At 41.6% G+C, this 25,424-nt stretch overlaps 3 protein-coding genes across 10 annotated transcripts in view; 1 reads left to right on the top strand and 2 right to left on the bottom strand.

Annotated features, from left to right (window-relative positions):
- Nucleotides 1-1,968, top strand: part of si:cabz01090165.1 (uncharacterized protein LOC100333421 homolog) — a 219,053-nt gene extending 217,085 nt beyond the window's left edge. For 5 of the 7 annotated variants that reach the window (XM_047339676.1, XM_047339681.1, XM_047339680.1 and 2 more), the window contains one exon: nt 493-1,968. The gene's annotated coding sequence lies outside the window, so the exon portion shown is untranslated. The remainder of the gene's footprint in view (nt 1-492) is intronic. The other 2 variants (XM_047339678.1, XM_047339677.1) reach the window with 1 other exon arrangement.
- Nucleotides 1,969-4,545: 2,577 nt separating this feature from the next.
- On the bottom strand, nt 4,546-11,086 carry zgc:113149 (uncharacterized protein LOC541363 homolog). Its single transcript, XM_035154217.2, has 7 exons — nt 10,828-11,086; nt 8,898-9,166; nt 8,505-8,599; nt 7,863-8,019; nt 7,236-7,415; nt 7,080-7,133; nt 4,546-6,644 (listed from the first exon to the last, which is right to left on the bottom strand). The coding sequence occupies exons 2-7, from the start codon at nt 9,037-9,039 to the stop codon at nt 5,818-5,820; spliced, it is 1,455 nt and encodes a 484-aa protein (XP_035010108.2). The 5' UTR covers nt 9,040-9,166; nt 10,828-11,086; the 3' UTR covers nt 4,546-5,817.
- A 958-nt stretch (nt 11,087-12,044) lies between these two features.
- Nucleotides 12,045-24,993, bottom strand: zgc:101731 (SNARE_SNAP25N and SNARE_SNAP23C domain-containing protein). 2 transcript variants are annotated; one of them, XM_047339605.1, is made up of 8 exons: nt 24,904-24,993; nt 22,888-23,075; nt 21,596-21,637; nt 21,242-21,290; nt 20,943-21,060; nt 19,268-19,414; nt 18,675-18,819; nt 12,045-12,753 (listed from the first exon to the last, which is right to left on the bottom strand). In XM_047339605.1, the coding sequence occupies exons 2-8, from the start codon at nt 22,957-22,959 to the stop codon at nt 12,688-12,690; spliced, it is 639 nt and encodes a 212-aa protein (XP_047195561.1). In that variant the 5' UTR covers nt 22,960-23,075; nt 24,904-24,993; the 3' UTR covers nt 12,045-12,687. The 2 variants fall into 2 exon arrangements, with proteins under 2 accessions (XP_047195561.1, XP_035010105.1); XM_035154214.2 differs by lacking the exon at nt 20,943-21,060 and adding an exon at nt 20,199-20,310.
- Nucleotides 24,994-25,424: the final 431 nt, after the last annotated feature.

The following is a 25,424-nucleotide window of genomic DNA, read 5'->3' as shown; positions in this document are numbered from 1 at the left end:
AGAGAAAGTCACAAAGCTGCAGCGAGAAGGAAGGAGATCAAACCATCAACAGCAGACAGAATTCAATATGTGATCATGGTTTGTTCTGTGAAAACAAGAAGCCACAGACGTGTAACTGAGGATATTTACTCTTTATACTTCAGTTTGTACTTTTTACTGCACTACACTGACTTTACAGTCAGAGCTGATGAGTTTATAAAGTTCTGCTCACGTGTTCATGGATCAGTTCTAATGATGAATCACAAAGGAAACTTTAACTTCTCATACTTTTACTATATTTTATATTGAGTTTAGAACTTTTGTTTATAATGTTAATAATCTTCTTCATTTGCTCTGTGGTTAATTCAAACAAAGCATCACTTCCACTTCTGCCTGTAAAATAATCAGCATGAGCTCATCAACCACACAAATTCAGACCTAATGCATCTTTAACTACAGTTATTCTGTGGAAATGAATCAGTAAAACAAATATTCTGTCTCTTGTTCCTTCAGGTTCCTCCAGGTTCCTCCAGGTTCCTTCAGGTTCCTTCAGGTTCCCCGGTGGGTGACACCGTCACATCCGCCTCGTGAGCTCCACTGATCAGGTTCAACCTCGAGACACGTTCTGCCCTCTGACGCCAGAACCTCCGTTCACACGCAGACAGGATGTGACGTGAACATCCTGGAACAACCAGAGGAGGATCCACAGCCGACCTGTCGTCTCCTCTCCGCTGGGATCAGACATGGTGGATTCAGGTCAGACTCCGGGATTTGAACCCTGCTCGTGTTTGGTGCTTTTCTGGGTCTTGGAACCTTGGATCAGAGGAATGTGAGCGAACACGATCTGGAATCGCTTCTTCTTTTCTGGAGGAAGAGTCACGTGGTCTCACGGTGCCCCGGTGGTGACGGGTGGATTAAGTCACCACATTTGAATCTGTGTGGACACAAAATGCTTCACGGGGGACATACTGAACGGATCACTATGGATTTGGGAAACACATTCAATGAGACCTTTCCAGGGTGTTGTGGGTTGTGGTTTGTCGATGGTTGGTGGCACCGCTCTTCTCTTTCCAACAGCACACAGTCATATGCCAAAGGATTACTGCAGTATTTTGACAGCATTATTGCAATATCGGGAGAATACACAGACTTTCAAAAGCACAGCCCTCGAATATCTCTGCGCCGTGAAAGAGGAACTACATGTTGGGCCTTGGATTGAAGATACGAGCACAATGTCAACGTCTTGTCTCAAAGCATCAATAATAACAAACTGTCGAACTAAACGTGAACTTCTCTGGCACTTTAATCGTATGTTTTCATTTCATCTCTCCCCCTTCCCACTTTCTCTCTCTTTCTCTCATTTCATGAACAACTGAATTGTATACTCTCCACTATTACCAGTCTAACTCTTATGGCTGTGGATGACCTAGATAATGTTGAAATAATCCGTGTGTTTGCGTTCATGGTGGAATGGTTCTCTCTACGTTGGAGTATTACAAAACGTTGGTGTCCCGAGAACGGAGCCTTGAGGAACACCGGCGGTGGATTTATTCAAAGCCAAACTTAAAGCACACGCGTCCGACTCTGCGTTTGTGAAAATGGTGAATTCTGATGTTCTGACACTGGAAAGCAGCTGCACGTGTACGAAACACTGGTGAACTTGCTACGAAGTGTTGCTACGACTAAACGCTGGCACTCGAAATTGTTATATGTATTAAAGCGGTTGTAAAAGATGGCCAGCAGAACTTGCGCTGTCCCATCCCCCTTGCTCCCCTTCGCTCCCCCTTTGCCGTTTGACAGTGTCTGTGTTTGTATGTGACATACACCTTACAGTCTTCAATGGTTTGATACCCACGATTTACTTTGAATATAACGAAACAAATGACCAGAACAAGGAGAAAACACAACACGTGAAATGGGGATTTTATGCTTTCATAGATACAATTATGTGGATTTATAATGAAATAAAAAGGTATTTTTCTTGGAAAAGATGTTGTTTTTCATATTTCAACCGAGCTGTGTTACTTAACCTTAACCCTTTTTACAGAAACCTCATCATGTGACTCATGAAAACGTTTCTTTACAGGAGCGTCTGTTCAAATGGTTTAAAGCCACTGATAGAAAAGATCAAGCTCTTTTCATGCCTGAATATAAAGAGTGATATTTATTTTCTACATTTCCAATACCTGGTTTGTGTTCTGACATCTTGCCGACAGTTCATTTGCACGGCTGCATTACAGCCGACTAAGTGGTTGTAGCTGTCAGATTTAAACACGGGAGCTGATCTGTCTTTCATGGTTAAACAGAGATAAAGACGCCTGAATTGCTGCTTCCATTTCCCAGAAGAGAACTTTTAATGAAGACAGGCAGCGCTGCACTTCTCCCCCTCACGTCTCCAAGCCGTCAGCCTGTCAAGACGGAGAAAAGATTATCCTTCACTTTGCGACTCGCATTGTTGACGTCTTTTTGTTCCTGGGGAAACAATATCATCTGTCAGTGACGCTTTAAATGTTTTTAATTAGCACTTTCACCTGATTTGACTGTTTCCATACGAGGTTCTGTCAGAACCCTGACGGCTCACCATCTGGGGGGGCGATGGAAGTCCAGCCTTTCAGCTTCTTCAAGTTTCATTTTACAAACATCAAGTTTAACGGTTTAGATTTAACCTCAGTGCAGTCGTCTTGACCTATGACCTCTACTCCTGACCTAGTTAAAGCCAGTAACACCAGTAACAGTGTGCTGGTCCTGATGGGAGTTGTGTTATTTGGCTGCAGCTTCTTCTCTTCATGTAGAGAAATGTAAATATAACTGTGGTTGTGTGTCTCGTCCATCCAGCACAGTTTCAGTCTGCTGAGGTCACTCTGACCTTTGACCCCTGAAATCTAATCAGTTCATCTAAACTAAATATCATGTTTAAAACATGTAATGTTATAGAGACATAAAACCAGCAAATTCCACTCATTGAACGATTGTAACACATTTGAAGAAATGTCCTCCAGATGTTGTTGAGATGTGTTGTTCAGAAGAATCCGGCCGACAGACGTACGACATGAAAACATGAAGCAAAGATCCTGTCATCACAACTTCCTCTCATTAATAAACAGACGTTTAGTGATACATAGATTTGGGAAGTGACGCTAACGAGTGAAAGGACGATTTGGATCAGGTTGGATTTGTTGCTGTTTTATTTATCATCCGCTCGTTTCCAACATGAACTAAATGAGAACACAACATGGACACGTGTTGTTAATCAGCTGCTTTCCTACACGTGTGACCTGATGAATCTAAGTCCAGAGCTCCGTCTCTTTCAGCTCCATGTTTGGTCTCCACCTCCTGAGACAAACATCACACTCTTCTTCACTGTTACAAACTGTGGCCTCATTATTCCTGTGATTCAGGTTTGAACTGGTGCTTGAACCTGACTCATCTTCCTGTTCTCAGCTGCTTCTCAGGACACAGAAGAACCTGCAGGTGGGAAACACAGGGTGAGCTGGAGCTGCCTCAGTGAAGCTGATCCTGAATCAGTGAGGAGCAGGAACATGCTGCTGTGTCATCAAGTGACTGTTCATGGACACTAGATGGAGCCACTTCCACACTCACGCTCGTGAGTAGTGCTCGTGCACCGCGACGCAGCTTCGTGTTGACGACAGCAGCTGCAACTGGGACATGAACTTCTGATCTGGTGTCTTTACACTGAACTGGTTCAAACCTCCTGAGGTTTAAAGGAAGGTTAATGAACCTGTCGGTGCAGGTTGTGGTTGAGAAGCAATTAAAGGGGCAGTTGTATGATTTCTGTTATTTTACTGATCACGTCTCTTATCATAGAATTATATAATATTATGAATTCATTAAGAGAAATGTCACAATTTACTTTATTATGCTCTGTTTTGTTTATATACCTGTCAATCAACTCACTTATGTTGTTGACAGGTGATTTTTTTAAAATATAACTGAAATCTTTGTAGAAAATAAATCCTAAACCTCAAGCTCATATTCTTGTTTTTAATTTTTCCTCCATGTGAAGCACTTTCAGCGGCTGTTTTGAAAGGTGCTATTTAAATAAAGCTGTTATTATTATAATTATTATTGTTCATATGAACTGTGCAGATTGGTTTTCAGATGCTGACGCTGTGGGAGCAGCATCACAGAGCAGCAGGTTCACACTGGGACCAGAGCTGAGAGCACAGAGGTTAAATCCACCTTCAATCCATCCTCATCTGTATAGATCATAACCTTCATTATCCCTCAAGGCTCTTTACATACTGAAGTTGAGACCTAAAAAATATTAAATAACTCAACAGTTTCCACAAGGAGCCACACTTTGACAACTGAGAAGAAAAACTCCCTCATTAACTGGAAGAAACCTCAAATAATAATTTGTATTATAATTATAATAATAGATCCTGCAGCTGCACCTTAATGTGCCAGTAAGACAATGTAGAGGGGAAAGCAAACCCCGAGGAAACAACTTGCTATAAGTGAGATATAGATAGATTAACTCAACACTTCCCGTTTCATCTCGACAAAACTGCTCAAAATTCAGAAAGTACTCTCGACACATTTGTGTTTTTATTTAATAAAACCTTTATTGTCAGGGTCTGTTTGTAGGAAACATCCTCGTGTTACAGTTCGGCTGAGAGACGTCTGCAGACTCAGTGCAAACAGCTGGACTGAGCTCAGGAGGCAAAGAAGAGGGTCAAAGTTTCAGCAGCAGAACTTCATTAAAACACGTTCACCTGTTTTTGTATTGGTCGGACGCTCACTAATCAGAAGTTTGAGGAGGGGAAGAGGTCGGACAGTTTCCTGCAGGAAGTGGCTCCATCATATTCTACATTAAATCTACGTTATAAAATCCAAAGATTCCTGTTTCCACCTCGTTCGTTGGTCCATCATCCTGCAGCAGGGTTTAACCACACCTGCTTTAAAATGTCCGTTTAGTAGCTGTTACTAGTAATAATGTTTACAGATGTTCATCCTCCTTCCAAGTTTTCTGCTCATCAACAGAAAAAGAATAAAAAATATGTTCTTCTAAATCGTCTCTGACCACTTTGTCTGAATGAGGAGTTTCCTGATCGCTCATCGACCAAAACTCGTTTCTACTAAACGACGTCGTTAGGCTCAGGAACTCTGAACCAAAGATTTGTTATCTGTTAAATCAAATGTTTTATTCGTGTCTGCATCAAACTGAAATGTAAAAGGTCCCATGAAAGTCGCTCGAGCAGCAGTTGGTGGATTTATCTCAGTTCATCTGTGTCATTTTGTCCTTTTTACAGTGAATTTCCTGCGTTAAACTTTACAGTTGAAAATGGTCCATGTTGGCTCCTGTAGCGCCGCCGCTTCTCTTCCTAGAGTCAAACTTCAGCTATAAACTCATCGAACCAGTGATTAACCCGACGTCTGCGACCCGATTGGCCAGAATCGTTGACAGAAGCTTCCGGTGCTTTGTGAAGATGTAAACTCTGAAGTCACTGCTCATTGCACAATGACACTGGGCCATATGCATGTTGGTCGTTAAGTCGTGTTGCTCATTGTCGCCTGAATTGAGTGAATTAATGAATGTTCAGTAAATAACCGTATTCACCAAAAACACAGGACCCCTCCCTCAGTAAAGACAAACAATAATAATAATGACATTGATGATGATGTTTCATTTTACACCCATTCATGTGATATTAGTTGCGTCTCCACGTTTCAGCACCAACCAGTCCACCACTCGGGGGTTTCAGCAGCTGCTCATCACAACCAGCAGCAAACACAAGAGAACAATGTTCAGCACTCGGCTCGGTCGCTTCTCGTGTTTGCTCCTGAAAGCGTCAATAGTTTGTTCCTCTCCGTGTTTCAGAAGCGAGGAGGGGGATGAAGCTGCTGCGCCTGATGTCCGCTGCTGCCTTTGTCCCTCAGCATCGTCAGCGCAGTGTTGGAGAAGTCCCTCAGGACGTCCACCGTCTCTCTCTGCAGCAGCAGAGACTCCTGCACAAACTCCTGCTGGCTCTCCACCAGCAGCTGGACGGACTGAGCCAGCATCTCCATAGACTGAGACATGGAGGTCAGCAGCATCCTGCTGGCTCGCTGCTGCTGCAGGCTCTGAGTGGCCATCTGGCCCACGGTGTCCTGGGACCGGCGAGAGGACGCTCCAGCCGGCAGAGGGTCACACGGGTTTGAGCCTGAGGTGCGGTGGACAAAGGAGGAGGGAGCAGCGGTCGCAGAAGCACCAGAGGAGGAGGAGACTGCAGCAGAGGGAGCGGGAGGAGGAGCAGAAGGTGGTAGGATGGAGGATGAGGAGGATGCACGGTCAGAGGTAGAGTCATTGGCGGAGGAAGCAGGGGGGGGCCTAGGGAGGGAGGAGGCAGTCATATTGGAGCTTGTAGGGGACTGCGACAAAGGAGGTGCAGCAGTGGACACAGCGGCGGCCTTTGAATCAGATGCTGAAGGGAAACCAGAGGAGGTGGAGGCTGCGGAAGAAGAGGGTCCAGGCATCGGTCTGGAGTAGTTGTGGTTCTGGATGTGGTTCTGGCTGCTTCGGGAGTAGGTGTGGACGGGCTTGACCCTCAGCAGGGCGTTGTCAGGAAGGGGGTCCAGAGCGGCGGCGGAGGAGGGCGGGGGAAGAGAGGCGGGAGCGGAGGAGAACAGGGAGTCGTCATTTTCATCAAAGTCCATGTTTCGTTCTGGGAGACGACAGAGACACCAAACATTTTAGTTTCACAGCTTCTGAAGAACAAACTCAGAGCAGCGACTGATGAACTCTGCTCTGATTAAACGTCACTTTTCATACAAACCACTGAGGGAACGCTGTCGTAAGCCTCATACATAGGAAATGAGGAAACACCGAAAGTAACAAAGGTAAACAAAGAGATATCAAATAATAAAGTGCTTGAAGAGGAGCAAGTGAAACCAGAGTGAAGCAGTCGGGCTTTAAACAGGAGTGTGAACGCTGATCTGATAAACAGGAAGAACCAAGACCTTCAAGATCTTCATCAACTTATCACAGAAATCTGAAACATTCTGAGTCTCCGTCTGTTTTAGAGGCTGAGAAGTTTAAGTTTAAGTTTTCAAAGTGCTGTGGTTTCAGAAGTGAGATGTTCTTCGTGCTTTGCTCTCACCTCCTTCGTCTCCCAGCTCCAAGTCAAAGTCGGAGGAGGAATGAAAGGGATCTCCTGTGGGACATAAAGACATGACATCACATCCTTTCTGCTGCGACACAGATAGAAAGTTGCTGTGGATGATAAACACAGAGCCACGACGTTTCCTCTGCTTACCGCCCAGTTCCTTCTCCGGTGAGGAGAGAGGAGACATGTCGTAGGAGGCTCCTCCAGGTAACGAGATGGAGCTGTCCGTCAAACCGAGGTAGGAGTAATTGGCGGCGCTGGACGTCAGACCTTTCGGGTAAAGCTTTGACGATTCCTCGTCGTCGTCAGGTTCCTGTTCACTGTCACCGTCTGAGAACAGCACGTGATTAAAGGTTTGATTCAAGACAAACAATGACACTTACGTCAGTCGATGTTCATCCAGTGTTTACGTTTGTATTTTTACTTCCTGTGTCGTCATTTCCTGGAGAATCTTCAAACGCTTCATGTCTCTAAAATCTGTACGAGCTCAGCTAAAAGCTTCTGGGAGTTAATAAACCATAATAAACGATTACAGTACTGAAAATGTGCTAGAAAATGTAATAAGTACAAAAATCTGAAACACATTAAATGTATAGAAACATGAATTAAATATTTCTTAACTAACTATGAACACTTTGTAACTGCTCCTCTCCCGACAGGCTCTGGTACGACCACACGTTATCTACAGTTCTCACCGTGAGTAGATCAATGTTATTACGTCTCAAGACTTCAACACGACGAGGTCGAAGACAGAGGCCTCGACTTTCTGCTGCTCACCTCCACTGGGACTCATCCGCAGGATCTTATGCACCATCTTCTCCACGGGGCCCAGGTTCTTCTTCCTCAGGTTGCTGCCATTCGGGCCCCTGAAGGTGGCGATACGTCGCTTCCCGTCACATTTGAGGTCCGCCCATTTCTTCATGATCTGACGCACCTGTGAGGAGACGCATCACTTTAACCAGTACGACATCATGGTTGTGAGGAGACGCATCACTTTAACCAGTACGACATCATGGTTGTGAGGAGACGCATCACTTTAACCAGTACGACATCATGGTCGTGAGGAGACGCATCACTTTAACCAGTACGACATCATGGTCGTATGGAGACGCATCACTTTAACCAGTACGACATCATGGTCGTGAGGAGACGCATCACTTTAACCAGTACGACATCATGGTCGTATGGATCACAGCTGGAGAGCTACAACCTAGACCGGCATGAAAAGGTCCAGTGTGCACATTAAAGATACAGAGTGTGGATTCAGTGAAGAACCACAGGGTGCTTATTATACTTTTAAATAATTTATAATAATTTATCTAGAAGAGTATTTCTCTTTTATTGCAGACGATAAAAGAGAAATACTATTAGACAGAGTTTTCCTTCTAATAACTGAAGTAAACGATGACAGAAACAAACCTCTCGGTGATTCTCTCCCAGGCCGTTGATCTGATTCGTGATTTCAGCCCACGTCTGTTTCTTGGTCTCAGCTGACACGCCCTGGTTAAACTTCCCTACAGACGAGAAGAGGCAGAGAGAGTGTGTGATTAACGTTTCTCTTCAGTGGTTGTTCCAAGCAGAGAGTGTAAATATACAAGAACGTTATGCTCGTCTGTTTGAGGTGTCGTGATACAGGTGCAGATTTTAAGAGGCAGCTGGCCGGACCACAGTGAGAAAGCAGATTTCACATCAGGAAAGAGAAGATGGTGTCAGAACATCTCTGGCAAAAACTCTAAATGTGTTCTCGGCTTCAGGCTTTGGACAAAGTCCTTTTAAACAGAGGAAGTGAAGACGCAGGTTCCTTCTACTCACTGAGGATGATGTATCTGTTCCTCTTCACTGCCTCCAGCAGCACTTTGACCTCGTTGAAGGAGAACCTCGGTTTGGCTCTCAACCCTCCTTTTGCTCCTCCCACCTTAAACTCTTCATCGTCCTCACGCCATGAGGCCGACATGGCTCCACCTCCTCCTCGTCCGCTCCTCTAAATCTTCTTCTGAGGTTCCTGCTGGTACGACTCTGGTACCGAGTCCGGTTTCCTCGCCCTGAAGGAGCGCCTGGTCCTGATCTGGATGGAAGAGGGTCTGCAAAACACAGGAAGAAGAAGAGAACGAATGAGAGGAAAGTCAAAGTCACAACAACTCTACAACACATCGGAATGGATGAGTCACACACTGATGCAGTAAACCAGCCAATCCTGAGCCTCGTGTAGCTCTGGTGATAACGTTGTCTCCTCTCAGACAAGTCATCGAAACAGACGGGAACATAGAACAGTGGCATGAACCTGAAGAGGAAACATGTTGGAGATATTCTTCTTCTTCTCCTCTCAGTTTATTGTGGCTGGTAAAACAACCTTCAGGTTGATATCGCAGTGATGTTGTCATGTGACATCGGCTCTGCACAGGTTTTCTTTGAGGCTTTAATGTTACGTGTTTCCAAACTTGACGTCTACATCATGATTCTGACCAATCAGATATCTCTAATTCTGTTTTGACGACTCAGAACTACAAAGCTCTGGAATGTGTTTCAGTCTGCGTGTGTGATAAATGTCTGTTTGTTGATGAGACACAAACTTGTTTACATGTGTATTTGTAAAAGAACAGAGTCATAGAGATATTGTTTGAATAAATGATTGATTAGAACTTGAACCTGTTGGTCACTGGGGACTTGATAAACATATAAGATATAAGATACAGAGACATAATGTTTTCATCCCAGTCTGACGCAGCTTTAGTCTCATAATAAAATCTGCAGTTTTCACAGACTAAGAACTTCTTGTTCTCTACACTGCCCCCAGCTGGTTACATTTTAAAATGAAGAGGGAAAATGCCTTGATGATGAAGAACAACGAAGAAGAAGGAGCTCGATGATCTGCTGTGATTTGTTCTCCATCTTTATCGAATCACAGAAATATCTCCCATGAATCCACGTTTTACAGTGAAGACTTAATTAAAACATCTTAATTACCTTTTTTTTTTAAAATAACTTGTTTACTATTTCCCATAGTTCTTATTAATTTCTGTGATTTATCTTGTTTGTCAATGAATTTAATTTCTACCAGTCAAGTCAAACTGTATAAGATAATTGTAAACTTATTAACAGACAAGAACAACTTTTCTATTATATATTGTAACATACCACTTTATATTATATCATATACTAGTTAATTTATATCTATATATGCACGTATATAGTTAAACTGTAGTAAACTGCTTCAGATGTTTATCTTCAGTCTGTCACGTGTTCTCTTGTTTGCCTCATTCTGAATTTACATGGATCAATAAAGTTTATTTTATTTGAACTTATAAAATGAATCTCATGCCCGCTGCTGCGTCTCTTCCGGTCACGTGGTCGGTGTGAGCCAATCAGCCGGCAGCTCTCCGGTGCCTTTGTGGTGCTCGTGCATGAGCAGCTGCACCGTCTCCGCCATCTCGGTTTGCTGCGCGCGCCTGAGCCGCCGCAACGTGAAACCGGAAAAACGCGACGATCTAACGTCGGTAACGATGCGCGAAGGAACCGTGGACGAGGAGGCGACGCGTCCCTCCGCTGCGTCAAGTAGATCCGCGCGATTCCCGGTGCTCGACGGCCGGAGGAGGAAGCGTCCGCTGGCTCCGCCGCTGCGCCCGTTTTTACGCATTGTAGCTATACGTGCGTTTTCGCGCATTGTAGCCCTACGTGCTATTTAACGCCAAACCGCGCACGCTCCGGTGTTCGGTGTAAGAAGGTGAACGTAGGAAATAGTTACCAGGAAAATGGCGCTGCTCGCTCCCTCCTTCCTCGGCGCGTCTCCCGAAACTTCGGACTGACGAGAACAGCCGAACTGCGCAGACTCCGCTGCGCCACTTTCTGTTTTTTCCTGCCTTGAACGCGCAAACATTTTCCTGCGGCTGCGCGCCCCCATGCTGCCCTTCTCCCAGCATGCACCGCGCAGTCCCGTTCCCTAATGCACCCGCCAGTCAATCAATTAATAATGTGATTAATTAATGATCAGGATCAAAGGACCTCCTCGTGATGCTGACTGTCACCAAGACAACCGCCTCACACACCAGTGATGTCATGACTCTCATCTTCATGGTCACATGACAACACACACGTGAGAAGCACGGAGGTCAAAGGTCAACACAGGTCATCAGCTGCTTATTGGTAGATAATTATTAACCACAGCATCTGGATTTAATGACACGTGACATCAGGACAGATGTGTCGGTCTAATGCTCAGCGTTCTGTAGCTCCACTTATTCATCTGGATCTGACCTCGAAATCATGTCTTTCAATCAACTTATACTTAAAATATTAAATACTTCTTATATATCCATCTATTTATCTATTTATCTGACCGTGTCCTCAGAACGTGATGTAACTCATCATGAAACCCAGATGCTAAATAACCACATGTGACTTTTCAGGTTTGCTGTGAAAACAAGTGATGAAGTGAGATTTAGAAAATAAAGACTCGTCACTTTTCCTCCATTTTCTGTCACCGCGGAGCAGAAAGAAGATGGAGAGGCCTGGTGGAGCAGGTTCCGTGTTTGTCCGCTTGGTGTCAGCAGAGAGCTTCATCTGGGGACAAATACGTGATTCCTGCTTCTTGACAGTACCCGGCTGGGCCTGCAGGGGGCGCCATCATGCACGTGTTTCAGCCCCAATGGAAGATTCCAGAGAAGGGGGCACAGTGATGTTTACACTGGGAGATAAAGTGATGTCTCTTATTTATGAAATCTTTAAATATATTCTACAGATTAATTCTCATTTTACCCGAAACATGAGAAATGCCAGTTGTGGGTTTCAGACTCACGGCCCCGGGGCCACAGACCCGCTTGTGTTCGCTGCAGTGACCCAGTTCCCCCACAGGGATCGTCCTCATGGCGTCCTGTGACCCGACTCTGACCACATGAGTCCAGACGTTCACCCCTCGAGTACAAGTACACACAGTTGTGTTAAAAAACGACTCAAGTAAAAGTATCAAAGTACTGATTCAACCTCTTTACTCCAGTAAAAGTTCAGGCAGGAAATGTACTAAAAGTATAAAAGTAAAAAGTTTCTCTATCCAGAGATAATTACACTTAAACCACTTGTGACTTCAAACCACATAAAAAACAATCAATAGTCCAGGAGGATAAAACGTGTGTTGACTGAAGTTTTCTTTAAGTCCAGAGAAGAAGAAAGACGTCGTCTTGTTTCTCCTCATCGTGGACATCGGATCCTTTCCTCTTCTCTCCTGGAATCTGGGTTGATGTTGGGAAGGCGACGTCGATGATGCAAAATAAAAAACATGGATAATTTCCTTCAAATGCATTAAAGTTACGAGCCTGTTTTGAAAATGTGAGCAGGAGAAAATCTGGATATGTGTTTGAAATGTGGAGTAAAAGAAAAAAATCTACAGAAGTACAATAATGAAGTATCTGTACAGAGCCGTGAAAAATGCACAAACCATAACTCCCATCAGAATATATTCAGAATAAAGAGAAACACTCACTATGACCTCACTACTGAGAAAGTCCCTGTGAATACAAAAGCAATAATGTTACAAGAAAGAGAAGAACAGCGGCGGCACGTTGGAGCGAGCAGGAGGAATTAGAAAAGGGAGAAGAGGGCGACGCCTCCTCTATCGCTTCATGAGGTTGTTGGCTTTCTGGTTGGCAGCGTCGATGCGGGACACGTTGAGGACGGCCTGCAGACGGGAAGACGAGAGTCAATGCTGCGTCACAGCCCGAGTGAAAACATGAAACCAACAGAACCAACAGAACCTGCCACAGCGAACAGAATCTATTCAATCTAATACTTTAGTCACGTGACAGAAAGAAAATCAGCTTGTTGACGTCAATTATCTCATTTCAGAGGCAACGTGTCAGTCAGCTCCTGCTCCGGACTGTAAATACTTACTTATTTGTCTATTTAACTACAACCAATCAATATCACAATCAGTTATTTATTCTATTTGGTGTCTAAACCTCTGGATTGCCCCCTGGTGGCTGGCTGCAGTATAGATCATAAACCCCACCTCCTCCATGTTAGCAGATAGGACACGGCTCAAACAACAAAAATCTAAGTAGTTAAGTTACGTAAATGTTTGTCAAAGAATGTTTCTGTAAGTTTAGGTAGTTCTTATCTCACTGATGTTTGTTCACGTTTCTGATCTTTATTTGGATCTTTATTTAGAGTCGACTGTTGACCTTTGACCCTACACAGGATAACTGAACGAGGTGCACTGATGCACTTTGGTGCATGTTGATGTTAGTATTTAGTGCATGTTGATGTTAGTATTTAGTGCATGTTGATGTTAGTATTTGGTGCATGTTGATGTTAGTATTTAGTGCATGTTGATGTTAGTATTTGGTGCATGTTGATGTTAGTATTTAGTGCATGTTGAAGTTAGTATTTAGTGCATGTTGAAGTTAGTATTTAGTGCATGTTGATGTTAGTATTTGGTGCATGTTGAAGTTAGTATTTGGTGCATGTTGAAGTTAGTATTTAGTGCATGTTGATGTTAGTATTTAGTGCATGTTGATGTTAGTATTTAGTGCATGTTGATGTTAGTATTTAGTGCATGTTGATGTTAGTATTTGGTGCATGTTGATGTTAGTATTTAGTGCATGTTGATGTTAGTATTTAGTATGTTGATGTTAGTATTTGTGCATGTTGATGTTAGTATTTGGTGCATGTTGATGTTAGTATTTGGTGCATGTTGATGTTAGTATTTAGTGCATGTTGATGTTAGTATTTAGTGCATGTTGATGTTAGTATTTAGTGCATGTTGATGTTAGTATTTGGTGCATGTTGATGTTAGTATTTAGTGCATGTTGATGTTAGTATTTAGTGCATGTTGATGTTAGTATTTAGTGCATGTTGATGTTAGTATTTGGTGCATGTTGATGTTAGTATTTAGTGCATGTTGATGTTAGTATTTAGTGCATGTTGATGTTAGTATTTAGTGCATGTTGATGTTAGTATTTAGTGCATGTTGATGTTAGTATTTGGTGCATGTTGATGTTAGTATTTGGTGCATGTTGATGTTAGTATTTGCACGTTGATGTTAGTATTTGGTGCACGTTGATGTTAGTATTTAGTGCATGTTGAAGTTAGTATTTGGTGCATGTGAAGTTAGTATTTAGCATGTTGAAGTTAGTATTTAGTGCATGTTGATGTTAGTATTTGGTGCATGTTGATGTTAGTATTTGGTGCACGTTGATGTTAGTATTTGGCATGTTGAAGTTAGTATTTAGTGCATGTTGATGTTAGTATTTGGTGCATGTTGATGTTAGTATTTGGTGCACGTTGATGTTAGTATTTGGTGCATGTTGATGTTAGTATTTGGTGCATGTTGATGTTAGTATTTAGTGCATGTTGATGTTAGTATTTAGTGCATGTTGAAGTTAGTATTTAGTGCATGTTGAAGTTAGTATTTAGTGCATGTTGAAGTTAGTATTTAGTGCATGTTGAAGTTAGTATTTGGTGCATGTTGATGTTAGTATTTGGTGCACGTTGATGTTAGTATTTGGTGCATGTTGAAGTTAGTATTTAGTGCATGTTGATGTTAGTATTTGGTGCATGTTGATGTTAGTATTTAGTGCACGTTGATGTTAGTATTTGGTGCATGTTGATGTTAGTATTTGGTGCACGTTGATGTTAGTATTTGGTGCATGTTGATGTTAGTATTTGGTGCACGTTGATGTTAGTATTTGGTGCATGTTGAATGTTAGTATTTAGTGCACGTTGATGTTAGTATTTAGTGCATGTTGATGTTAGTATTTGGTGCATGTTGATGTTAGTATTTGGTGCATGCTGAAGTTAGTATTTAGTGCATGTTGAAGTTAGTATTTAGTGCATGTTGATGTTAGTATTTGGTGCATGTTGATGTTAGTATTTGGGCACGTTGATGTTAGTATTTGGTGCATGTTGAAGTTAGTATTTAGTGCACGTTGATGTTAGTATTTAGTGCACGTTGATGTTAGTATTTGGTGCATGTTGATAGTTAGTATTTGGTGCATGTTGATGTTAGTATTTGGTGCATGTTGATGTTAGTATTTGGTGCATGTTGAAGTTAGTATTTGGTGCATGTTGAAGTTAGTATTTGGTGCATGTTGATGTTAGTATTTGGTGCATGTTGATGTTAGTATTTGGTGCATGTTGATGTTAGTATTTAGTGCATGTTGATGTTAGTATTTAGTGCATGTTGATGTTAGTATTTAGTGCATGTTGATGTTAGTATTTGGTGCATGTTGATGTTAGTATTTGGTGCATGTTGAAGTTAGTATTTGGTGCATGTTGATGTTAGTATTTGGTGCATGTTGAAGTTAGTATTTGGTGCATGTTGAAGTTAGTATTTGGTGCACGTTGATGTTAGTATTTGGTGCATGTTGATGTTAGTATTTAGTGCATGTTGATGTTAGTATTTAGTGCATGTTGATGTTAGTATTTAGTGCATGTTGAAGTTAGTATTTAGTGCATGTTGATGTTAGTATTTGGTGCACGTTGATGTTAGTATTTGGTGCATGTTGATGTTAGTATTTAGTGCATGTTGAAGTTAGTATTTAGTGCATGTTGATGTTAGTATTTGGTGCATGTTGATGTTAGTATTTAGTGCATGTTGATGTTAGTATTTAGTGCATGTTGATGTTAGTATTTGGTGCATGTTGATGTTAGTATTTAGTGCATGTTGATGTTAGTATTTAGTGCATGTTGATGTTAGTATTTAGTGCATGTTGAAGTTAGTATTTAGTGCATGTTGATGAGTTAGTATTTAGTGCACGTTGATGTTAGTATTTGGTGCATGTTGATGTTAGTATTTAGTGCATGTTGATGTTAGTATTTAGTGCACGTTGATGTTAGTATTTGGTGCATGTTGATGTTAGTATTTAGTGCATGTTGATGTTAGTATTTAGTGCATGTTGATGTTAGTATTTAGTGCATGTTGATGTTAGTATTGGGTGCATGTTGATGTTAGTATTTAGTGCATGTTGATGTTAGTATTTAGTGCATGTTGATGTTAGTATTTGGTGCATGTTGATGTTAGTATTTAGTGCACGTTGATGTTAGTATTTGGGCACGTTGATGTTAGTATTTGGTGCATGTTGATGTTAGTATTTAGTGCACGTTGATGTTAGTATTTAGTGCACGTTGATGTTAGTATTTAGTGCACGTTGATGTTAGTATTTAGTGCATGTTGATGTTAGTATTTAGTGCGTTGATGTTAGTATTTGGTACATGTTGATGTTAGTATTTAGTGCGTTGATGTTAGTATTTAGTGCATGTTGATGTTAGTATTTGGTGCATGTTGATGTTAGTATTTGGTGCATGTTGAAGTTAGTATTTAGTGCATGTTGATGTTAGTATTTGGTGCGTTGATGTTAGTATTTGGTACATGTTGATGTTAGTATTTAGTGCACGTTGATGTTAGTATTTAGTGCATGTTGATGTTAGTATTTGGTGCATGTTGATGTTAGTATTTGGTGCATGTTGATGTTAGTATTTGGTGCATGTTGATGTTAGTATTTGGTGCATGTTGATGTTAGTATTTGGTGCATGTTGATGTTAGTATTTGGTGCATGTTGATGTTAGTATTTGGTGCATGTTGAAGTTAGTATTTGGTGCATGTTGATGTTAGTATTTGGTGCATGTTGAAGTTAGTATTTGGTGCATGTTGATGTTAGTATTTGGTGCATGTTGATGTTAGTATTTAGTGCATGTTGATGTTAGTATTTGGTGCATGTTGATGTTAGTATTTGGTGCATGTTGATGTTAGTATTTAGTGCACGTTGATGTTAGTATTTAGTGCATGTTGATGTTAGTATTTGGTGCATGTTGATGTTAGTATTTAGTGCATGTTGATGTTAGTATTTAGTGCACGTTGATGTTAGTATTTAGTGCATGTTGATGTTAGTATTTAGTGCATGTTGATGTTAGTATTTAGTGCATGTTGATGTTAGTATTTAGTGCATGTTGATGTTAGTATTTAGTGCATGTTGATGTTAGTATTTAGTGCACGTTGAAGTTAGTATTTAGTGCGTTGATGTTAGTATTTAGTGCATGTTGATGTTAGTATTTAGTGCATGTTGATGTTAGTATTTGGTGCATGTTGATGTTAGTATTTGGTGCATGTTGATGTTAGTATTTAGTGCATGTTGATGTTAGTATTTAGTGCATGTTGATGTTAGTATTTGGTGCATGTTGAAGTTAGTATTTAGTGCATGTTGATGTTAGTATTTGGTGCATGTTGAATGTTAGTATTTGGTGCATGTTGATGTTAGTATTTAGTGCATGTTGATGTTAGTATTTAGTGCATGTTGATGTTAGTATTTGGTGCATGTTGGTTAGTATTTGGTGCATGTTGATGTTAGTATTTTGTGCACGTTGATGTTAGTATTGCTGTTGATGTTAGTATTTGGTGCATGTTGAAGTTAGTATTTAGTGCGTTGAAGTTAGTATTTGGTGCATGTTGATGTTAGTATTTAGTGCGTTGAAGTTAGTATTTGGTACATGTTGATGTTAGTATTTAGTGCGTTGATGTTAGTATTTAGTGCGTTGATGTTAGTATTTGGTGCATGTTGATGTTAGTATTTGGTGCATGTTGAAGTTAGTATTTAGTGCATGTTGATGTTAGTATTTGGTGCACGTTGATGTTAGTATTTGGTACATGTTGATGTTAGTATTTGGTGCACGTTGATGTTAGTATTTAGTGCACGTTGATGTTAGTATTTGGTGCATGTTGATGTTAGTATTTGGTGCATGTTGATGTTAGTATTTGGTGCATGTTGATGTTAGTATTTGGTGCATGTTGATGTTAGTATTTGGTGCATGTTGAAGTTAGTATTTAGTGCATGTTGATGTTAGTATTTAGTGCATGTTGATGTTAGTATTTGGTGCATGTTGATGTTAGTATTTGGTGCATGTTGAAGTTAGTATTTGGTGCATGTTGATGTTAGTATTTAGTGCACGTTGATGTTAGTATTTAGTGCGTTGATGTTAGTATTTGGTGCATGTTGAAGTTAGTATTTAGTGCGTTGAAGTTAGTATTTGGTGCATGTTGATGTTAGTATTTAGTGCATGTTGATGTTAGTATTTGGTGCATGTTGATGTTAGTATTTGGTGCATGTTGATGTTAGTATTTGGTGCATGTTGAAGTTAGTATTTGGTGCATGTTGATGTTAGTATTTAGTGCACGTTGATGTTAGTATTTAGTGTACGTTGATGTTAGTATTTGGTGCATGTTGATGTTAGTATTTGGTGCATGTTGATGTTAGTATTTAGTGCATGTTGATGTTAGTATTTAGTGCACGTTGAAGTTAGTATTTAGTGCACGTTGAAGTTAGTATTTGGTGCATGTTGATGTTAGTATTTAGTGCATGTTGATGTTAGTATTTAGTGCATGTTGATGTTAGTATTTAGTGCATGTTGATGTTAGTATTTGGTGCATGTTGAAGTTAGTATTTAGTGCATGTTGATGTTAGTATTTGGTGCATGTTGATGTTAGTATTTAGTGCATGTTGAAGTTAGTATTTGGTGCATGTTGAAGTTAGTATTTAGTGCATGTTGATGTTAGTATTTAGTGCATGTTGAAGTTAGTATTTAGTGCACGTTGAGTGGACACAGTACTTTTCCCTGTATGCGATCGATCTGGTCGTTCTGCAGTTTGATCTCGCTGCCTAAGTCCAGAGCCATACTCTTCAGATTTCCCACAATGCTGCCGACATGATCCAGGTTCTCCTCCATCTCGTCCTCACGGGCGTCACCGGTCACCCTGCGAGGGAACATCAGCGCCGAGTCATATCTCAAAGACGTTTTATTTATATACAGTAGTTCTGCCAGAATAATCTTTATATAAATAAAATGAAATGTGGCCAACAAGCCAAATATGCTCCGTTAAGGAATTTAAATCAGAAAGATTATAAAAGATTATTTCATCTGAAGTGAATAAATAATGTATTTCTATCAAATATATTCATATAAATATAGAAATTATTGGAAAATATTCAGATTTATAAAAACATAGAAATGAAATAGAATAGATGAAAGTGCATATTTATAGATTCCTAACAGTAATATAATGCAGAGAGGATGATGTGGTTTGTTTGAGCAGCTGCTCACATCACTGACGGTGGATTAAATGTCAGTGTGTGGTAAAGAAGAGCAAACACACACTCACCACGCAGCGACCCACACTCACACCCTTCATTCAAGCCTCCCACCTCCGTATGTGTCCTCCGCTCATGATCATTTGCTCCCTCTCATCGACCACTCGTGACGACGGCGGCTGATTGGACACGACGCCGTCCTGACCCGAGGCTCCGCCCCAGACCGCCTTGTACGCGCCGCTCTCCTCAAAGGCCTTGAGTCTGACGGAGAGAGAAACTTCATAAGCACCTTTCACCACCGTGTTCAGCCTGCTTCATGGGATGGATCCACTCTGCAGCCATACTGGTGCGTCATGTTTTTACAGGAATTCAGGCTTTGTAGCTGTTCCTCAGTTCTGCCCCCAGCACACGTGTAATAACATACATGGAACACGTCAGTTTGGGGACATGACGTCATGTTGTGAGATCTAAACAGCTGAAAAGCAAGCGGGCAACACAAAAAAGCTTCTGTAACTAACTCTAAAATCTAAAAACTATCTCAATGTGCATCTGAGGGAAAGTTTGTACCAAATTTTAAAGGATTCATTTGTGAAATGTTGCGTTCACGAGGCAAAAAACATGTTTTGTGAGTTGCCGTGACCTTTGACCTCTGACCAATAAAATCTAATCAGTTCATCCTTCCATCAGCAGCAAGCCCTCCGTCCTTCATGAGGTTATTCAGAGACGTGTGGGTAAATATCATAGACTGAATATAGAGAGGTAAATATTAATATGAAGTTTGTGGTGTTACTGTTATTTAGCCTATGAACAAAATAACAGAAAGATTATTATTACTCTGCTGTAGTGTCGTATAACTGTTAATGTTATATATCATCATGTGTTTACCTCAGAATTATGTGGACCAGTCTTACACACACACACACACACACACACGTACACACACACACACACACACACACACACACACACACACACACACACACACACACACACACACACACACACACACACACACACACACACACACACACACACCACAACCTACTTATCACAGGAGCAGAGGCCACAGCACTTTCCCAGGTCGGTCAGATTTTTCTCGGCCTCCTTCATATCAGAGTTGATCTGATCCAAACCCTCCTCTACACGCTCCAACTGCTCTATGAGAGGAAGGGAGGAGGAGGAGGAGGAGGAGGAGGAGGAGAGGAGGAAGAGAAGTAGGAAAAAGAGAAATTGAGAATAACCAGTGAAAGAGGTGGAGGACATGGAGGAGGACAAGAAGGAGGAGAAAGAGGAAGATGAAGAGAAAGAGCAGAAAGAGGAGGACAAAGGAAGAAGAGGATGGGATAGAGGATGGTAGATGGGAGTGGAGGAGGAAGAACAACAACAAAAACCAAAACAGAAATAAAAATCACCAACTATTTGCCACAAGCACGAGAGCTGAAAAAACAGAACATGAGACGAAACTAAAAACTGAAAAACCAACAGAATCCACCAACTAAAGATAAACGTCACAAACGCTCTGCAAACCTGAACTGATCCAAACTGAGCCGAGCCAAACCCTGATGTCCAGTTCCATTATATCCTGCTTCTTCATACGTTAAAGACACAAAATGGCCGGACTCAATTTTCCGGACATTTTCCAGAGTTAGTGTCTGAAAACAGCTCAAAAGAAGTGGTGGAGAAAAGGCAGAGCGAACCACATGTTGTTCTTTGAAGCTCACGTAATGGAACTGGGCACCAGAGTTCAGAAGCCAGCGGCTGAGTGCAGGATCCCGGAGAGCGGACCTACTTCCTGATGGGCCAGATGCACAGACCACAGCACTGGGCCATGTCTGTCAGGTTCTTCTCTGCCTCTCTCATGTCCCTGTTGACGGAGTCCATGCCTTCCTCGACACGCTCCAGCTGCTCTGTGAGGAACAGGACGGTGTGAGGCCGAGGAGACAGATCCGGAGCGTCTCCGTCAAAGACAGATCCTCGAGCTGTCCTCGGACACGTCTCCAGACACCAGAGCTCCCAGTGCGAGACTCTTTATACACACTCATTGATATATATAGTCATTGTGTACAGAGATAAAGTAGAAGTGATTACCTCCTTGTTCGTCCAGCATAACCAAAGCTCTGATGCCGGAGTCTTTACTCTGGAGGACGGAGCGGATACAGAGGTTAGGACTCATATTTATATATAAAACACACACAGAACATACAACTGAGAAAGTGTCCTTGAACACAACAGCAGAACATCACCACAACGACACGTGTCACTCTGACAACACTTCAAATTGAGTTCTAAGCTGCCTGGACGACAGACAATATAAATACTATAATCATTTTCTTTAACTCAGCTCAGACTGTCTCATTCCAGTGTGTCTGTGTGTATGTGTGTGTGTGTGTGTGTGTGTGTGTGTGTGTGTGTGTGTGTGTGTGTGTACACGTGTGTGTGTACCTCCTCCACCAGCAGCATCATCCGTCTCGTGCTTTCCAGGGACTGAAATAAATATAAATCCATATACTGTTAAATCACATTCATAGCAAATACTTTTTGCACAAAGTAAAATGAGGAGTTCCAAACTGTTGTGTAGCTCCGTCATGGTTCGTGTTAACTTAGAGTTAACTCCTTTTCTACACCAATAAAAGGATCAAACTCAAATACACTTTACTCCCAGACTCTTATGAGGTCACTGTGACCTCTGACCTCTGAAATCGAATCAGTTCATCTGAGTCTAAAGCTTCTTCTCTCCACTGGATAAGAAACCTGCGTCTGACTTTATCTGCAAAGTGAAAGAAACAATCATCATTCACTGGTTTTCATCCGTCCGATCGGCAGCGATGGAAACGTGAGCGTGCGACTGAACGTGCTAATATCTTCTTCTTCTTCTTCTTCTTCTTCTTCTTCTTCTTCTTCTTCTTCTTCTTCTTCTTTGTCCGTCCAGACGTTGACGCTGCACCAGAGAGTGTGTGTGTGTGTGTGTGTGTGTGTGTGTGTGTGTGTGTGTGTGTGTGTGTGTGTGTGTGTGTGTGTGTGTAAACATCATGTTGCTCCCTGAGGACCTCCCCACCAGGGTGATGATGAGGTGACAAATGTCTCTGACTTGCAGTGGCTTTTAAAATGTGTATGTGTTTGTTTGTTTGTTTGTTTGTTTGTTTGTGTGTGTGTGTGTGTGTGTGTGTGTGTGTGTGTGTGTGTGTGTGTGTGTGTGTGTGTGTTTAGAACCGCCCACATGAGCTCACCCCCGCCTGATATTTTCTCAGTGGGGACTGCGCTTGGCGACCAGTCGTCTCCATGGCGACCAGGTGATTCAGGTGTCCTTAAAGGGACAGAGCGCTGTCTTCTGTAACTCACTGATCCTGAGTCTCTTTCCACCGGTGAACTGAGGCTTCTCTCCTCGTGACGACGTCGTTACCTTTCATATATCTTTATATATTGTTTATTTATCCTCCATTAGGGTTTATTGAATCACAGATTTTTACGATATGAAACATTTGAAGATTTTCCAGGAAATTCCATCACAACAACTACCAGCGTAGACACTGGAGGAACATCTCTACTGCAGAGGTCAAAAGTGAAAGTTCCATCGAACGAGTCCTGATCAAACACTTTTAAATCCACTAGATCCTGATCCTGGGATCCAGATCTGAGTTATTCATCATGAAGCCTCAGACTCGCGTGGAGCCAGGACTTTCTTTCTCTTTAATATGGATCAACGAACATTATGAGTATGAAGAAAAACTACTTACCTCATCTGTGACCTGATTGGCTCTTCTGTGTAGCTCCTCCTGCTCTGTCAAGATGGGCGGGTCTGACGCCATGTTACCCTGTGTGTGTGTGTGTGTGTGTGTGTGTGCGCGTGTGTGTGTGTGTGTGTGTGTGTGTGTGTGTGTGTCTGGGGACCAGATTAGGCTGCAGCATCAGGTGGTTTTGGCACCTGGAGAGCAGAGAGATTATTTATAATGACTGACCACAGACGAAGAGACGGACACAACACCAATGAAACGATTCTCCACGAAGACGAAGACGAAGACGAAGACGTCCACTTGGAAACACGAGGAGGTTCCAGATCTTCTTGGTGATGAGGGCCGACGCCGGTGTGGATGAGCTGTAAACAACAACACTGATCTTTCCACCGCAGAGTTTATACGTCATGTCCGGCCTCCTGCTGCTCTACAGGCTCCGCCCCTGCTGCTCTACAGGCTCCGCCCTGCTGCTCTACAGGCTCCGCCCCTCGCCTGGATGTTCCCCACATGTTCCTGTTGGTGTGAACGAGTCGGACCCGACAACCTGCTGCTGCTCCACAGGACAAAGTCTGTACCCAGTTGTGTGGACTTCATCCAGAGGTCATTAGGTCACACACTGACGTCCTTGGCATAAGAAGAAGTACGTAATCATTCACGCTAACTGGAGTCGCTAACGTCATCTGAACACTCCAGAGCGCCCCCTACAGAGACGTGTGTCTGACACATTGGAAGATTTGGTTTTCCTGGATTATTTAATTTCTTCGTCCAGGTACGGAGACTGCGTCGCTGCCCCCTGCTGGTTTAAACCAACAACACGTTTGCAAACAGAAAGGATGTTCGTGTTAATTAGCATAACGACGGTGATGTTATGTAACACGAGTCGCTCCGTGTCGAGTCAACAACCCTGAGCAGGTGAACAAATCCAACGTATGAACCATGTGTGTCTTCAGTGTGTTACACACGTTCTAATGGGTTTCAAATGGAATCAGCCGAGTCAACATCACTAATACCTCGGGGAAACACACACTGTGCTGCGATTGTCCGACAAAGCTTTTGTGTCCTCGACTGTTTGAGAAACGCACTAAATAAACAGTGTGTGTCACCAGAGACACTGATAACACTGTGTGACGCCACGTTTCACATCTGCACACAGGTGTGCGATCGTCTGTTCACTGATGTGTGTGTCGATAGAACGTGAGCAGGTTGTTGTGTAGTAACCTCGGAGGACATTGTTCTCAACAACACAGGTAAAGTTTATCTTTGTGTGACGGACGTGGAGAGTTGGACGATAACTTCATCCCCTCGACCTGCTGACGTCTCATCACATGTTTCTGGAGATTCACTTCTCCACGTCTGACACACACAGCTGATCAGCGTCCCCTTTCTTTAACTTATTATAATTTATTATGAGCCAACACAGATGATTAGTCTTATAGTAGAATTTACACTGATTGAATTTACACTGATGTTAGTTCAGGTGAAGTATTGATCTTTAAACCGTTTGCCTTCAGAGACTCTTGCTTTTACATATTTTTACAATTTAATGTTTGTTAAATCGTTAAGTTTAAATGGTTGAATAATAATTCAACACTCCCCCTTTATAACAGGATACTTTAATATAATAATATGAGTTTACAATAGTTTAATAGAATAATAGCATAGTTCATAATAGTTTAATATATTAATATGATCGTTTGTAGTTTAATACAATGTTATGATAATATGATGGTTTGTATAAAATAATGATATAATATGATTGTTTATAAACGTTTAATATAATAACATGATTGTTTATAATGGTTTATAATATCATAGCATAGTTTATAATATAATAATATTGTTTATAAAGAGGAAACTTTAAGGATCGTTCACGTCGCATCATCAACTTGAAGTGAGGAAGTGAAACTGAGACTTTAAATAAATCTTCATTCACGTCTTTGATACGAACAAATATAACATATCATAATATTATGACTCCTCAGGAGAAATAGAGAATAAACGGTGGATCCGCTCTCTTACCTTCGATCCGCTCTTCTTCAGATTATCTGATTTTTATCTGACGTCTTTTCTCTCCTCAGCATCTCCGCTGCCCCGCCCCTCCGCTCCACTCCGGCCCCGCCCCGCCGCTAATCAAACACACCCCACACCAACATTACAGTCAGAAAATTAAACAGAGGATTTTACAATATATATGATATAATATATAATATTAAATAAAATAATGTAATATAAAGTCTGTCAAATCATCATTTGAAGTATTGTGAACAACTAAATATCATGTAAACATGTTCACTAACATTCGTTCATTTTTAGTAATAATTTTTAGACTAAAAGAAAATGTCAACTGAAGCTGCTGGTTTTTAACATTCGTTATTTATCTTTTTATTATTAAAATATCTATTTCAACCCTCAGGAATATTTCACCTGAGGAACTTGAAACTTCAGTGTCTGTTTTTTAATCATCTTTCTTTACCTGATTGTTTTTAGCTTTTAGCTTTTTACTTTTGTTTCTTTTAACTTTTTCTTTTGCCATTACTTTA

The sequence above is a fragment of the Hippoglossus stenolepis genome, chromosome 4, assembly GCF_022539355.2.
Source record: "Hippoglossus stenolepis isolate QCI-W04-F060 chromosome 4, HSTE1.2, whole genome shotgun sequence".
Classification (NCBI taxonomy): domain Eukaryota; kingdom Metazoa; phylum Chordata; class Actinopteri; order Pleuronectiformes; family Pleuronectidae; genus Hippoglossus; species Hippoglossus stenolepis.
Note: the sequence above shows the minus strand (reverse complement) of the source record. Positions and strands in the feature narration are given on the sequence as shown.

What these genes read in the sequence shown, in the direction of transcription:
- zgc:101731 (XM_047339605.1), bottom strand. Translation starts at nt 22,959, where the DNA reads ATGGCGTCAGACCCGCCCATCTTGACAGAGCAGGAGGAGCTACACAGA. An exon ending in CCAATCAGGTCACAGATGAG is followed by an intron (nt 21,638 to 22,887) that starts GTAAGTAGTTTT and finishes TATTTATTTCAG; the next exon opens with TCCCTGGAAAGCACGAGACG. An exon ending in TATGCTGGACGAACAAGGAG is followed by an intron (nt 21,061 to 21,241) that starts GTAATCACTTCT and finishes TGTTCCTCACAG; the next exon opens with AGCAGCTGGAGCGTGTCGAG.
- zgc:113149 (XM_035154217.2), bottom strand. Translation starts at nt 9,039, where the DNA reads ATGTCGGCCTCATGGCGTGAGGACGATGAAGAGTTTAAGGTGGGAGGA. An exon ending in TGGGAGAGAATCACCGAGAG is followed by an intron (nt 8,020 to 8,504) that starts GTTTGTTTCTGT and finishes GTCTCCTCACAG; the next exon opens with GTGCGTCAGATCATGAAGAA. An exon ending in GCGGATGAGTCCCAGTGGAG is followed by an intron (nt 7,416 to 7,862) that starts GTGAGCAGCAGA and finishes TGCTGTTCTCAG; the next exon opens with ACGGTGACAGTGAACAGGAA.